Raw genomic sequence first — 15,753 nt, 5'->3', positions numbered from 1 at the left:
CAGGATCTTAGTCACATTAACTAATTTTACCATCACATTCCCCTTCACAATTTTGACCAGATGGGAATCCATTTTCAGACAGTTAACAATTCAACTGGTGTACCTATGTGTTGAAACCCAACTTTACAGCTGGTGCCACATTTTTCAGTCAATTAAAAAGCAGCAGATCATAACCCATAATTTGCTAAATCAGATACAATAAAATCAGTGATTATTGGATACAACTGTTTATACCTAACTCCTAAGATGAGTTCTGTTTTGATGACAAATTGCTTAGGTCTTCCACGTTGCTAATTACATAGTACTTCACTGTCATGATTAGCATACACTTAGACTCTTTACTGGAGAAAGGTGACCTGCTTGGCAAAGCAGGCCACCTGCTTGTAGGATAATTTTTCTCAAATAGACAGCCTACTTGAAGAATAAACCATGCCTGTCTGATCAGATAAGCAAATGATGAGATCACAGCTGTAAATCAACCCCAGCACCACATATACGTCCTTCCCATTGAGAAAATTTTACTTTCCAGATAGAAGTCAAGTAGCTCTAGACTAGAGTACTACTGGCTTTAAGCAAGGGGCAAGGGGAAAAACCCTAAGTCATTGCCGTCAGGCACTGATTGATGATTGAATGATGCAAGACGTTACAGGCTCTCTTTGTGCTTTCTTTGTTTTCATCTTTTTCCCCCCATCTTTTGTATCTCTTTTCCCTGTCTTTTCTACCCTCCTTTCTCTTTTTCCTCTTTATTTTCCTGTCTTTCCTGACTGCAGAAAACAACCAGAAGACACCCTCAGGGAGGCAAAAGAGGACCATGAAGATTTTCTATGAAAAGCTGGGTTTTGAGTGCTCTGGAAGAAGCAAGTGTTCAGTCTTTTCACTCTAAGGAGTTCTCCCTTCCTGCTGCCTGCCTATCCAATTGCTGACTGATATTTATCTGACTTCCATTCATGGCAAAGGTTACATTGAGATAACCCACTGTACGTTCAACTGCTTGTATCTCCCCAGTCCTTTCAGTGCTGTATAAACTCCTGCCATTCTCTCATTTTATTTCTCTACTCTCCAACTTCTGCCTGAATCTCTTCAATCTCTGTAAGAACAGAAGCTTTTTTTTTTTTGCACTTCTGATCATTTTTGTTTTCCTTTTCCGGACATGAAAGAGCTACAGAACCACACAGGTTAGGTTTCATTACACTCACATAGTATGAAGCAATTGAAGAAATATAACTGTGAACACAGCCATACAAGACCATTAGGTTTACCAGGATGGCATTACCCTACCTAGCCTACAGCAAGCACTTGCTGTTGCACAAGCTCTGCACTGATCTTTTCCGTAGATATGAGATGAGTGGGAAGAGAGGGCATCTCTTGAAATTTTAATCACAAAATGCAGTGCTCCTAATGTGGAATGGAAAACGCTGTTTAGATCACTCTAGACTTCAGGACAGATAGATGCCTTAGGACAGATCTGGCTAATTACTCATTTCCTATCAATTCTCAGTTAGTGAATAATTCTTGCCCGTGGAAAAGGCATTTTATGCACAAATCCCTGTGGCTTGGTACTCTTACCTTTCCTCTTCAATAAAAATGAGAATCTTCTAGGGGCAAGAGGAGTTTGGTCAGGCTCCAGGGACATCAGTGCTAGCAAGCTGAGGACAAGCATCTCTGCACCCTCCTAACTAGGCACACAGTTCTGTTTCATGTGAACTCTGGTAGAGACAAACGCTTAATGGGCTCTTGTAGCTCTCAATTCTGTAACATGTCAGTGGGCAAAGCTAGCTCTCTCCCTTCACCGCCTCTTTCCACCTCTTCCATCATTCTTTTCAAGTCTGGAAGCAGACTTGTTTCTGCACAGAAGCAATAAGGAGAGGGCTAGAAAGTAAAAGCTTGCTCTTCAGGCAGAAACAGGCACGTGCTTTCACCTGATGCTCAGAACACTCTTGGACTTACTGGGTCAGGTCATTCTTTTCCCAAAGAAGACAGTAAACCCTAAGTGCACACCTCGAGCATGCCCAGCCAAACATGCTACCTGGAAACAAGTCTCTCCCATGCTGGAATTTGGGTCTGTACAATTCCTGTTAAGCTGAAAAGTCACTCCTGCCCTCTTAGGCCAAATTGCAACAGCAGACATTATTGAAGATGCAAACTTCATTAATTATTTTTACTACCTGATGAAGGGGACATGAAAGGGCCGTACGAAGATGAAAAGACAAACACCAACAAGTTGTGCTGATGTCAGCTGAATGTAGCGATGAGTCCTGGAAATTGCCTTTTGAAGCTGTTCTCCCCACATCTTTTTGTTCGTTGTACTGGAACAAACAAAAAATCATTTAATGGAATCAAAAGAAACCACGTACAATCAATGAAATGAGCAGATTAACTGTACTCTAGGTTTTACAGACAACCCATTAGGCTCTACACATGCTGACTCCAGAGCTGGAAGTGCTGTAGGATGTATGTCAGAGACAGCTCATGGATCACAACCTACTCTATATGCTGGCATGCCAAGCTCAGGCTTTGCCTTTAACTCCTTGAGCAATAATTTTCACAAATACAATTAGCCACAGGGACATTTTGTTCGTTTTAGAATTTCCACACGAATGTCAGTTATGTTTAGAGTCACCAAGCACATTTTTCCAATACTAGACAGGGGTTTAAGGGCAAGTGTTAAAACAATGTCAAACATCAGAATCCTTCTCTGCCAACGCAAAGATTTAAAAGACTTAAAAACCAGCGTGTCCTACTATATGGAGGCTGAAATAGCACTTCCAGCACAGTCCCAGTGCCATTTGTTAAACATATTTCTAGCTATGATAACATGCAACAGACTTGGAAGGAAGTATTCTGTGTACCTGACCAGACGAAGCGCAACTCTGGAGGCTTTTGTTGGATGGTTCTTTTGAAGAGCAGGGGGCTCTTCAAAAAAATTTATTTATTTATTTATTTTTTTAACCTACCTGGCATTCACAATATTCCCTGCACTTAATTCAACCATCTCTTCAAATCCCACTGCAAATATGTCAGGAGGGCTGCTGTCATCATCTGTTGAGAAGGGGGAAAAGTCACACAAGAGTTACTATTTTGTTGTTTCTTCTAACGACTTGTTTTCTAATTTCTGTCAGAGATCATTCCTGTAGTTCTATCTTGTGTATTCCCTGCCAAGCTTATACATATTCATTGCTCCTTTAATCTAATCTCACAAACAACCCCTGCAGTTCCTCTGAATTTTTTTTCCTGCCTTTCTCCCACCAGTTGGTCTCCATCTCTCTCTCGCAGGAAGCGGTTCAGAACAGAGCATTATATTGTAGCAGTGTTAAGATGAGAAAATATTCACTGTTCTTTCTCCCTCACCCCACACGTACCAAAGACCCAACATCTCACCACCCACCATTTTTCACCCACTTTTCACCCAACTTGCTTATCCTTTTCCTTCTCTTTTTTGTCACTGATTCCTAAGTAACTGAACTTACTGCCCATACCCCAGTATGTCCCTTCCCTCTCAATGTATTTAGTAAATTTATCTGTGACTTTAAGGAAGCCTTCAAAGTTTCTCCTTATTTTCCCGGGTTAGGTCACTCTAGAGAACAGTCTCTGCCTTCCCTGGCCCAAACGTGTGGATATTGCCACGTAAAACACCAAAGATGAAATGCTCTCATATAATAGTATGAAGCATATCTGTTGACCCATCAGGTCTGTCCATTGCCTGGTGGGTTGTGGGATGTTTTGTTTGGTTTAGATTTTGTTTGTTTAAACAGCCATACGCCCAAGATAACAGTAACTTAATTCAACATGAACACGTGAATGGTAGAAAACCATAGGAACTGAAGTCAGACCAACCTCAGAAAATAAGACCCGAAAGGGAAGTATAATATACAACTACTCTGTACAGGTACGAGTATCAAACTAGCAGATGCCAGCTAGCCTTGCTTATTGGCTTAACACTGGCTTGATGTAACACTGTCACGTTAACTACTTACTTCCCATTAGTAATTTTGGGCATCTGTTTGTGAACACTTAACTATTTATGCATGAACTGCATTGACATTACCACGAATGCAACCATTTGCACAGTCATACCCTAACTCTGCCTTCTTAGCTTCAGATAAAGACCACTGAGATATTATTCTGAGGGCGCTTAAGTACATAGCTCCCACTCAAAATGAAGAACCCAGGATGGAGAAATTAAGGAATAAAAAAGACCACAGGATGCAGAATAAGCAGATACACCCCATGATGGCATGAAAGAGATCTCTGAATTCTGACCTGCTGTAGATTCAAAACAAGATCACCTGGTATAGACCCACAAATTGTTCTGACTGTAAGCAGCCCTCCACACACCACTCCACTGCAGAGGGAAGGCTGGACAAGTCCAAATGGAGCTGAATACATCCCTTAGGGTTGACAGAAAATGCCATCCAAGATGATGTCTTGACTTTCTAAGGACCAGCTGGTCCAATTTGGTGTCCCAACTTGCCGTTCCTATAAATGCAAGCATTTCTTGCGCATTTTGACTTTGAAGTTGTTATATATGTTCATCTGATTCGTGCCAGTATGGAACATTTCTTCCCTTTCCTCCCAGTGTCCCAGTCTTCCCCTCATTATAGTCAAATTATCAAATCTTCAGAAATATTCCTCAAATCCATGAGCCTATTTGCTTTTGTTATTCCAAACTCTTATTTCTAACAGTTACAGCCTTTTTTGTCTTCTTTGTGGTTGATTTAGCACTGCTATAGATGTCACTGTCCCTGTGAATGGCCTGTGAGGAATGTTTTAACTACTCGTGAAGTGTCAATAAGAAAGCTATTTGTGTTTGTATATTCTTTCTTTGAAGTCTCTGATGTTTGGGGGTTACAGAACAACTGCTAACAACTAGTGACTGTTATGGCTTCTGAACGGGACACTATGCAAGCCCCTGATATCTGGCCAGGTGGCCAGGAGATTAAGGAGAAGAAAAAAGAAGCTGAAGGACAGCTAGGAGACAAAACTTGCAGGGGACACTGTGTAAGCTTTTGACATGCTGCCAAGGAGTACAAAGGGGAAGGGCAAGAGAGGAAGACTACGAGCCTTCAGCATGAAAGACCCCTTGAGACCCCCAGGGGGACCACCGGAGATTGATGCGCATGCTCCAGTAGGAGGGACTGGACCCCAGAAGCTAATTATGATAACCTATTCTTTTTTAGAAGTAGTAATGAATATGTATTAGCCTAGGAGCATAAAAATCAGCTACTTGATGTAACTGGTGTGCGTCCTGGTGGAGTGGAGACTCCCGGTGCACCCAGCACTGTTTGCTTGCCTCTATTCCTTTAATAAATTGTAAACTTTGATTATAATCCTATTTTGAAGACTGAGCCATTTACACCAAAGTCTTACCCTGAAATTCAGAAACTCCGGAGAGCTTAGGAGAATCCAGCAGCCAGTCTGTCAGCTCGCTGGTACCGAGGATGTTGCTTCGAAACTGCTTCCCTCCATTCACGTTCCAGGTCCCCATGGCAACACGAACACGCTTGAAGCTTGTGAATTCAAACTGACGCTCTGACATGGCCTTCAAAATACTCGGCGTTACTGATGGAATGGGGAGAGAGAAAAAGGGCATGTAAAACAAAAATGTGCTGCAAAAGGAAAGGAAGGATACAGCCAGCAGTGACATGGAAGTCACTGTGAAGTAATGACATTACCCTAGCGGCAACAACGCAAAAGCTAAAGACTGACTCCAGTGGCAATGGCAGTAACTCTAAGATAATTGGGGCTGATGGCATCAATTCCTCTTCTGGAAACCAGGCACCCTATCAAAGAAGTTGTATCTGTGAAAGATGGGTCACTCACTTTCAGCATGTTTTCCAGTACTTCTTTCAGCAGTGACCTAACAAATTATTTTTCTTCCCTTAGTCTTATCAGTTTGGCCTACAGAGACTGAGCATGCCACAGCTTACGACTGAAATCTGAGCCATAAGAAATTTAGAGTGGGGGTAAAGGTGCAGAATAGCAGAGCCTCACATCACATCTTCAAAACTAGCACTCTCATGGCTCTCTACCCTGGTCAGAAGTCCTTAAAGTAGTTTATTTTGTTTTTATTTTCTCAAAAGGATGCAATTGCTTATATCTGACAGACAAAAGCAGACACAAAGAAAACTGGAGGGTTTACACTGGCCTTACCCAGCAGCGCAGTGTGGTCCATAAGCATTTTGCCTTTGTCTGCATATTCCTCACTGAAGAAGTCACCCATGAGTAGCAGCTTGATGGCTTCCTGCTTTACTGCATCAAAAAAATTTGACTGAATGGTACGAGACACTGACCGGGCTCCATCCTTGAGTTTCCCAACCTACATCAGACCAAGAGCAACAGCACAAGTGACAATGTAGAGTAAATCAGACGTTTTTCTTTACAGTCACTTCTGAGGAAACAGCTTTGCCATTTTTCTTTACCTTGTGCTTTCCCTCTAGGGCACGGCTGCCAGTAAACACTCGGCTCAGATTATGGCCGTTGAGAGTCCACATTGCTTTGTACGACTCCACAAAGCGCTCAACTATAGATTTAGAGTTCAATCCCAGGCTCTCTAATTGAGTAAGCAGGACCTAGATTTGGTGCAGAAAACAAAAACAAAAAACGTTTTTTAATATGTTTTTGCTTTTTATTCTCAGTTTAAATATTCCAGCCAACATCATTGTGTAACACAGAGCTGGCAAGAAAGACTTGTGTCACTGAGGCTTATGCCCCCTTTCTTGTCTTTCCTGTGGAACTGAAAACTTACACAGCATGGGGCATCCATGAAAGGTCCTGTGACAAACTCACCTCCAGTGCAACGAAGGACTGTACACTGTTAGTACGATCCAGGCAGTCCAAACAATTCATTCGAAAAGTCCCCGTCTGCAGACTTCAGTAACCAAACAAAAGAGGAGAGAGGGGAGTTAAAAAAAAAAAAAAAAAAAAAAAGTATATTTTACAAAATAACATCTAATCACGAGTTGATTGAACAAGATCATCAAGTGTTCAGCCTGATTATTCCCACCCACAATTTCACAGTGCAAGCACATTGTATTCCATTACATATCTTGACTACGTCTGCAACACAGTGTCAGCGAATGCACGTACTGGCAATTTTCCGTATTCTAAACAATGCAGATGCAGTTCAGCTAAATAATCTATTTAGCACCAAGATTACACTTCATCTAAAGATTATACTTCAAGATGGTCACTTATGTTCACGGTCCAAACACGATGATGAACCAGAGGAGACCAGGAGGGGTGATGCCTGGCTATGCTTAGACACGGAGGCAGGGTACACTCACCGTGGACTTACATTCTCGCCCTTTGCGAAGATGCCGAAGTCTTCCCAGTGCAACTTCAGTTGAGGCCTCAGTAAATTTTCCAGTTTTTCAGCTTTCCCACCTTTTGCAAATTGGTGGTAGTCAAAGTTTATCATTGGAGTGTCTGCTGCATGGGAAGAGGCCCATAGCAGTTTCTGTTTAAAAATTGAAAGAAGAAGAACAAATCCTGCTCAAGCCACAGCATAAGGAATGATGCCAGCACGCTTTTCATTGTTGGTAAACTCCGACAGTTTACCGCAGTTTTAGTTTTGACAAGTTCATAAATTTGAAATACCAGACATGGAAACAGCAGTGAAAATTCCCTGTTTGTTTTCTTTCCAAAAGTAAGCTGGTTTGTTAGACCCCAAATTTCCTGCAAGGGAACTCAAACCGTAGCTGCAAAGTTTGCCTCAGAACTGCTGCTGTCTGCCCTGGCTGGTGGCAGCCCTGCAGCAGTGGCCTACTGCCTCTGTACAAAAATAGTGGTGATCTGGGCCAACTCAGGACAAGGGCCCTGATAGGAAGGATGTCCAGAGCTTCTTAAGGTATGTGAACATAACCATGCACAGGTTTATTTTGTAACCATTCCATAAGTGCCAAGACATGAGAAAATGTGGCCCTAAATTTAGGTGGAGTGTGACTGGGGAGGAAATAAGAGAGAAATGATGTCCCAAGAAACATATTATAAAATTTTGTGGTAGACCACAAAAGTGAAAGAAGAGACATAAATAGCCTCATTATTTCATCTCCTATTTCTATGATCTCACATGCATTTCCGTAATCACCACAAATTTCATTAATGTATCTGTAATAGATACGACAATAATACATCCTGCTCTTCATGGCAAAGCCAGTGAGAATTGCTATATTAACTCTAACTATTTAAACCTTTGTCTATGCCCTTCCCATCTGCATGTTCTCATCTCAAGAGATGGATCCTTTTTCCACTTAGACCACTAAGACCAAAAACCACTCTGATATTATGTTAAGAGTGTAGGTGCAGCAGTTACACCAGTGTAATTGTATCAAGTTAGCCCTTCAACCTTCCCTCCAGAAACAAATCTAAAGGTGTTGTGTGATGTTTGGAGAGGAAAATGTAAAATATATTTCATTACACTTTACAAAAGTGAAAACACTTTTGGAATTTGTTATGTTTCTGTCAACACCCCAACTCACTGCTAGAGCCACCAGCAATGCACTTGACAATGGCATTTATCCTCAGTGTAAATCATGGTGTACACTACAGCAGTGCTGTTACTGCAAACAGAATTACATCTGTTATGGGTGATGCTTGTGAGAAGAACAGCATTACTGGGAACGCTATTGATGTCTGGCCTGGTAACAGCTGATTTGCGTAATAGCTGAAGTTAAGCTGGGGAAGTCCAATTTTTTCATTTGCTTCTGTCGCATAACCTAATGGTAGTGCAGGCATTCTGATCATGTGAACTCAGTAGCACTGTCAGTAATTGCAAGAATATTTTGATATTTGGAACCAACTCAGATAAGGCATGTTAAGATTGCAGCAACTGTTGGGAGAAGAGTGAAAAATACAAGCATACAAGGGAAGATGGAGAAACAAAGAAATAAACTAATGACAGGAAAGAAGAAAAGTTTTACTTCCTGGTGATTTCCCTATAATTTATTTATTTTTAAACTGAGCTGTTTAAAATCAAACTAAAAAATACATATGCTTTCTAATAATTCATTCATTAAATCACAAAGGTAAAGAAAAGACTAAGAGTTGGTTGGATTCAGTTGGTGCAAATCTTCACTTCCCAATGAGGTCAATCTAACCCCTTTCAGCCAATAAAGTGCTTTCTTTTTTTTTTAGAAAAAGAATAAATTTTAACAATTTAGTTAAAACAGATCTTTATTTAAAGGAAATGAATGCATGAAAGGTGTTTACTCCAGAAATGTCCTATTTCTGACTTAATTTCCATTTGTATGATACTGACCAGAACACTGTTTTCGAGAACTGAAATACTTGATAAAATATTGGTATTAAATTTACAAGCAACGTCAGGTTTGTATCCTTACAGTTATTTCAACTTATCATCTCTAACCACTAAATTCCAATGTTTTTCCAAAATAAACTATAAAAACTATTTTAAAGAGAACAAAACCAATAGGCTATAGAGGCTTAGCTGTGTCAAGCAGAAACTAAGTAAAAAGCTGAAATCAGAAGCTAGGACCTGACTTCATTTCTGTACCTTCCTCACAGGCTCACTAACTTCAGCCACTATCTGTGGCCATATTCCATACAGGGGGCACCTTGATTGAGTCATTTTTCAATGGGGAAGCTGGTGATTCCTACTCGCTCTTTCAGAGGAGGAGGAAATGGTCACGCAGAAAAACTGCCATTAAAATGCTCCTTGTGTCAAGTACATTGTTCCAATAGAGAGGTAAAACAATCAGTAACTATTACTTAACAAGAATCTTCATTTTGCTTAATTTCACAGAGTAAACATTTGAACTCAGGACTGTTGTATCAGTCTTTACCAATGATAAATAAATGTAACACTTACTATAGGCGTGTACTTAAAAACATCCTTCATATTATTCTTTGTAAGATATACTCCAAAGTACCTAGGTCTGACTTCTAAAGCAATTAGGCACTTAGGAGGCAGACTGCCATCAGCCTCCAGGCAGATGCAGGCAGCTGTGCACTTGCACAAATCCTACTGAGTGAAAACCCCTAGCTTCAAGCACACGTTAGTTTTAAAAATCTGGCCATCCTGCACTAAAATTCAATGCAGCTTTAATTCCACAATGCCTGACATCCTGAAAAGACAACCCAGATGCTTTCAGGTATTAGTTGTGCCTAGGGACATTTAGAGGGAAGGAAAACCTCTCTCAATATACACCAGGCTGTGACTTCGTGCTGTGGCAGTTAATTTCCATCACAACCAGTACTAGAGAGCTGTTTGCCATTACAATCAGAGCTTCTTCTTAGTAAAGTAGGGTCAGGGACTGGCCCCAAAGCAGTTCAGAGAATCATTGAATCATAACAGTTGAAAAAGACCTCCAAGATCACCTGGTCCAGCCACCCCCCTACCACCAATGTCACCCACTAAACCATGTCCCTAAGCACCAGGTCCAACCTCTCCTTGAACAGCCCCAGGGACGGTGATGCCACCACCTCCCTGGGCAACCCATCCCAGCGCTAGTTCTGACAATCCCATGAGGCACCCGACTACAGCTCACTGCGTTGGTGTCTACATATGGTGACAAAGCTGACCACAATTCATTTTTCCAAATGTGCACTACTTCTTAGGACATTTACGGCTTTGTTTGTTTGTTTATTTAAAAAAAAAAAAAAAGAAAAAAAGTCTGGTTGAAGAGAGTGTCTACAAACATATGAGGAAATAAGCAAGAAGAAAATGCTGGAAATCAAGCCCCCGAGACTATGAAGCATCATTCTCTCTTTACAAGATATTAGATAAAGGAGAACATTGGACTCGATGATCTTGAGGTCTCTTCCAACCTAGAAAATTCTGTGATTCTATGATAATTCAGATGTAGTGTTCGTCATGTACTTGTCCAGAAAGGGAACAGAACATGGAGGCTCAAGAAGTCAGCAGTTTAACAAAAAATAAAATAAAATAAAATAAATCATTGCTTTTACCTTGAAAGCTCTGTTAAGCACCTCCTCTCCTCCTCTGCTTCCCAACAGGTTAACAATCACTTGTTTTCCATACTGCTCTTTCAGAAGCATCATATGCCTACAGCAAAAGTAACCATAATAAGTACAGAACATACAGAACAAAACTATGTAACGTTGCCTGTACGTTTTTCAAACCACAGAAACAGAGATCGTTGGTTGTTCCATCTAGCAGGTTTCAGCCACAGCAGCTATAGACATCTTCCTCAGTTTCCTTGCAATCAATTATTAAAGTGCAAGTTGTGCAAGCATGAAATGAAGGAACACGGTATTTTGTGCTATAAATAAAGAAGCGTCTTAGAAAGCAGGCCCCAGATCTTTTATGTCACTGTTAGCTTTGATACTGTCCTTGCGTGCACCCACCTCCTGGCTCTCAGCCTGGAGGCTGCACAGGAAAGACAACCAGAGAGGAAAACATGTTACAACAGGGATTGTCCTGCATCTTAGGGATGAGCCAACAAAGAGCCAGTGGCAGCAATCGGGTCTAGGACTCCAGTGTAATGGACAGAGAGGCACGAACATCTCATAGGTGACAGGGCTCAAGTATTTCTGAGCTACTGCAACCCTGAAATAGTCACTCGCAGCTTACTTTTAATTATGGAGGAATGTTATTAAACGGAAGTACTGCTACAGTGGATCAGACCAAACGTCCCTTTAGCCAAATGGCCTGGTCCAGATCCTTCAGGACAAACACAAACAGGAAAAGCATAAAGTAATATTTCATCTGGCATGTATCGCCAGCCTCTCAAAGCCTGACACTTAGAGACTCCCAAGTCAAGAGCTTTTAGCCAGATACAGAGGCACCCATTCTCTCCTCAGCACATTCTTTTCAATTTTGTATGCATGAGCTACAGGAGCTGTGCTAGTTTATTAATAAACAATTAGATCTCAAAGACATCTTATGCCACATACTACCACCACAGCGATACTTAAGAGGAAGATGGATAAGAATAGACAAGCAAAATCCCACACAAATGAAAAACTACTACACGCTGCAAAGCGACAAGTAATGGCCGAGTGTCAGAAAGTCAGCAAGCACGCATGGTATGGCATGCATCTTTAAATCCTATAACCAGAAATAAGCCACAAAAAACATGGAAATGGAGAAATTAAAGAAAAAGTTAGCAGCACATGTTTCAAGAAACACAGAAAATGTATTCTCTGGTCTTATTTGTGCTTCTGGTTCTGCAGCCAGTTCTCTGCATGCCAGCTCCTCCTGTACATTTGCACACCTCACATCCCACCATCAAGATCGTGTTTCTCCACTTACGTTATTTCTGAAGAACAAACCTGCTGACACTCAGGTCATCTGCTTGAGTACTATGAGAAGAACTCCCCAAGGGTTTATCAGGAAGAGGGGATGAAAAAAGATCCACTAACAAGATTGCCATTCCCCTCTCACAGTGCCTTCTCAACACATTAACCTATCAGATGGAAAATCTAACAGGCTAAACCCACTCCAACACACTGTAGCAGGCTGTTAAGTCTCGGTGCCTGTTTCCATCTAAGTAGTTGCTTGTTCTTTGTCCATTTCCAAAGGACTGTCTTTTGCAGTTCTGTAAGCAGAGAGATTCTTAACTTCACCTAGAGGCTTTTCTGTGTACAGGGAGAAGAAAGAATAGCGTGAGCTGATCCTCACGTTCATGTTTCTTAGAAGAAACTCATTCACCAGTTGCACTGAGGTCACGGAGATCAAATACTCTGAGCTAAATGGCATTACAGAGTTGTTCCTTGCTAAGGTACTCCCAGTTTGTTGGGAAGCACAAAGAGGATGCTAACAAGTCACTGTTTTCTTCTTACAGGGATTATCTCTGCTGTGGAATGCAACCCTCTAAGATGAAGATTCAGGAAACTGGCAGAGCAACTTAACATGGCACCAGATGACAGCAAGATCATGAGCCTCAAACACATTTGAATTCAGTAGGATTTATGAGTCTTAAAAGAGCTTTCAGAACCCGGACTAAGTCCCTTTGGAGCAGGGACTGCTATGGTACGTAGACCATTTAGACTCCAGTCCCTGTCTGGGGTCCTTCTGTGCTGCAAAACTATTAACAGTTCCTAAGATCATGTTTGGTAAAAGTTGCAGTACATGGAGCCATGGAATTAAGAGGACTCATCTAAAAGCACTTTTTAGCTTGGACATAAGATCTCATTTGCCAAAACCAGAACAAAACAGAAATGAATCACATGACCTGGCACTTAAAAGCTGAAATATTCCAAGAGGCCAAATCCTTCAGGCAATGTTTTCACTGATGTCCATGGGAGTTTGTCCTTAAAGGACAGCATTTCAGGCAGATATTCCAAGAAATCATGCTGACAGATGGATTTTTTACTGTTTCCAGCTGCCACACAGTCTTAATGGTTTAAGGTTTACAAGCCAGTCTCTGGGTAAAGCAGACCATCAGCATGACAGCATCATGCAACACTGGTTAGAGAATAACATGCTGTTATTTCTGTGTAGCAGTGCAACAGTGAAAAGCAAATCCTGAATGGTTTGGAAGCAGTGTTTAATTTTTAATTGCCTGGCTTACAGAGGTAAAGAAGAACACATGCTCTGCATACTGTAAGTGTGAATTCACATTCGTTGAAATGTTACAAAGAGTTACACAGACCTTTCTTTTTCATACCACCCAGCATTTCTCAGGTTTTTCAGAAAGAAGGTAGGAGACCGAATTGTTTCAATTAGCATTGAAGGAGGAAAAGAAAACACGTAAAAATAAGTCAGTAAATAAAGTAAACCCACATAATCCTGCAACACCTGGGAGATCAGCTACATCATATAAGGGATGTTTCACACCTCTGAGGATTTACTAGGAAGGCATGAAGTTGTGGAATCTTGGTTAAATACCAGGTTGCTGTGTTATTGCCAAAGTTGAATGAAGCTTACCTGTCAAAGGCAGGAGCATTAGCTTCCAGGCCTCTGTTAAGCCTTAGATGATGAGAACCCACCTAAATAAAATAATGGAAAGAAAGAAGAGAAATTTGCTGAAGTCTTAAATCACTAGATGTCTCCCTTTTTCCTTCAGAGAAAACATTTCTTTAACAGCACCAGATACCCCTAACAGACTCCACACACCCACACACATAATATACTTAACACAAAAGCCACAGCTTTTATTAGACAACAACATTTACAGTTGCAAGTGAAAACAGGATTATTATTAAGCAAAGGGATATCTACACATCTTTTTTAGGGCCAAATAAATCATATCCCCTTGCCAACTTTCTCTAGCAAATATCCCACACTGTATCACACGAATATGCTGTGTGCCCAGCACTCTTCCTGCCCTTCAGTCACCAGACAAGGCTGCAGTTATGCCATTTGCCTGGACTGTGCGTACTGAATTATTTCATTGCTCTGTTATTTACAGAAACTAAAAATTATTGGAACAGTCCTTTGAAAACTTGATGGCTAAAATCCCGTACCATCAATCTACACTGCTAATTGTTTTTAAGATCACGTATTGTTTCCTGTACACCATCATCTTTCTTTATTTTTCATGAGGTTGGTTTATGCAATTCTTCACCACCATATTCACCACCAGTGCCAGCACACTCCCACCCAAGGAGTAAGAGTTACTAGTATTCACCAACATAAATGACAGCTGCATATTCTAATCCAGATTAAGCAAAAATGCAGATCATGTCCTTGCTAAAAAGTTGAAAATTCTGTTTAACCGAAGATGCTGCACACAAGCCAAAAATATTTGGGGAAAAAACTCTCTGACTTCATAACATAGAGAACAACAGTGCTGGATACAGCTACTAGATGGGAAGGAAGCGTGCACAGTCACAGGGACAAACCTCCTTTATAAAAAAGTATTGCCCTGGATGGTGCTAACAGAGGGAACACAGATCTTCTAGTCATCTTTTGTACTAAACCCGGTGGTCCTGAATGGTTCTAAAGTGCTAGATTTAATAATAAAAAAGTATCAAATGATCTTTGAAGAATCTAAAGAGAAAAAAGTTATATAACATCTTCTCTCCACTAACACATAAGCATACATGTGCGTACTCAGTCTAGTTGCTCATCCCTCTGCTCAGAGTACATGAAGCATGCTAGGATGACTCTTACTTGCTACAGTTGATGCATTTATCTCCTGATGAAACACCACAACTTTGCCTTGCAGAAGATCAGATCATCATTACTGTATGATCAAAATCTAGCAAACACACCATCCAAACATTATACTTTACTTGAAGTTAAAGTACTCCTGGTATCGATAGAGACTCCGATTTTATTCTGCAGGTCAGTATCACGAAATAGCAGAATGTTCCTGCTAACCAGGCGTTTCAGAATGAAAGGTTATTCCAAATCAAATAAAAAAATACTATAAAGGCATTGCTGTAACCTTCAGTTTAGGACATCAAGACACAGTCCCTTACATAGACTTTCCTGCAGAGGCACACAAACACATGAAAATGTTAAACCTCAATAACTATAGCTATTTGCCTGTTGGTGTTTGTTTGTTTGTTTCTTTCTTTCTTTTTTTTTTTTCCTGTTTACCTAAGCATGAATAATTTCTTACAAAGTAAACCTAAAAAGAAGTAGTTCAGCATTTTCAAAGAATGAGCTCTGCATCTTATTTTAAAAAGTACATAAATTTCATGGAACTTCTAAATTATAAGTAGCAAGAGAGGTAAGCAACGTAGGCTTTTTGATTTAGTTGTTTACCTGAAGCCCTGGTTGCTCCCAGAACAGTGGAACAGAACCTCTGATCTGTACAAAGGAAGAGACGTCATCATCCAAGTAAATTGTCTGAAAAAAATGAAATAAATGGAAGGAGTTCT

The 15,753-nt window shown here is 40.7% G+C and overlaps 1 protein-coding gene across 1 annotated transcript in view; it reads right to left on the bottom strand.

Moving 5' to 3' along the window:
* SYNJ2 (synaptojanin 2) overlaps positions 1-15,753 on the bottom strand; it is a gene marked incomplete at its 5' end in the record, with an annotated part of 62,313 nt that overhangs the window by 19,315 nt on the left and 27,245 nt on the right. The window contains 10 exons of the mRNA XM_084283692.1: positions 2,166-2,306; positions 2,955-3,039; positions 5,368-5,559; positions 6,151-6,316; positions 6,420-6,569; positions 6,787-6,868; positions 7,284-7,456; positions 10,927-11,023; positions 13,850-13,911; positions 15,638-15,721. Coding sequence (XP_084139818.1) covers positions 2,166-2,306; positions 2,955-3,039; positions 5,368-5,559; positions 6,151-6,316; positions 6,420-6,569; positions 6,787-6,868; positions 7,284-7,456; positions 10,927-11,023; positions 13,850-13,911; positions 15,638-15,721 — 1,232 coding nt within the window. The remainder of the gene's footprint in view (positions 1-2,165; positions 2,307-2,954; positions 3,040-5,367; positions 5,560-6,150; positions 6,317-6,419; positions 6,570-6,786; positions 6,869-7,283; positions 7,457-10,926; positions 11,024-13,849; positions 13,912-15,637; positions 15,722-15,753) is intronic.

The sequence above is a fragment of the Netta rufina genome (genome assembly GCF_964035555.1).
Source record: "Netta rufina genome assembly, chromosome: 3".
Classification (NCBI taxonomy): domain Eukaryota; kingdom Metazoa; phylum Chordata; class Aves; order Anseriformes; family Anatidae; genus Netta; species Netta rufina.
This window is presented reverse-complemented; position numbering and strand designations above follow the sequence as displayed.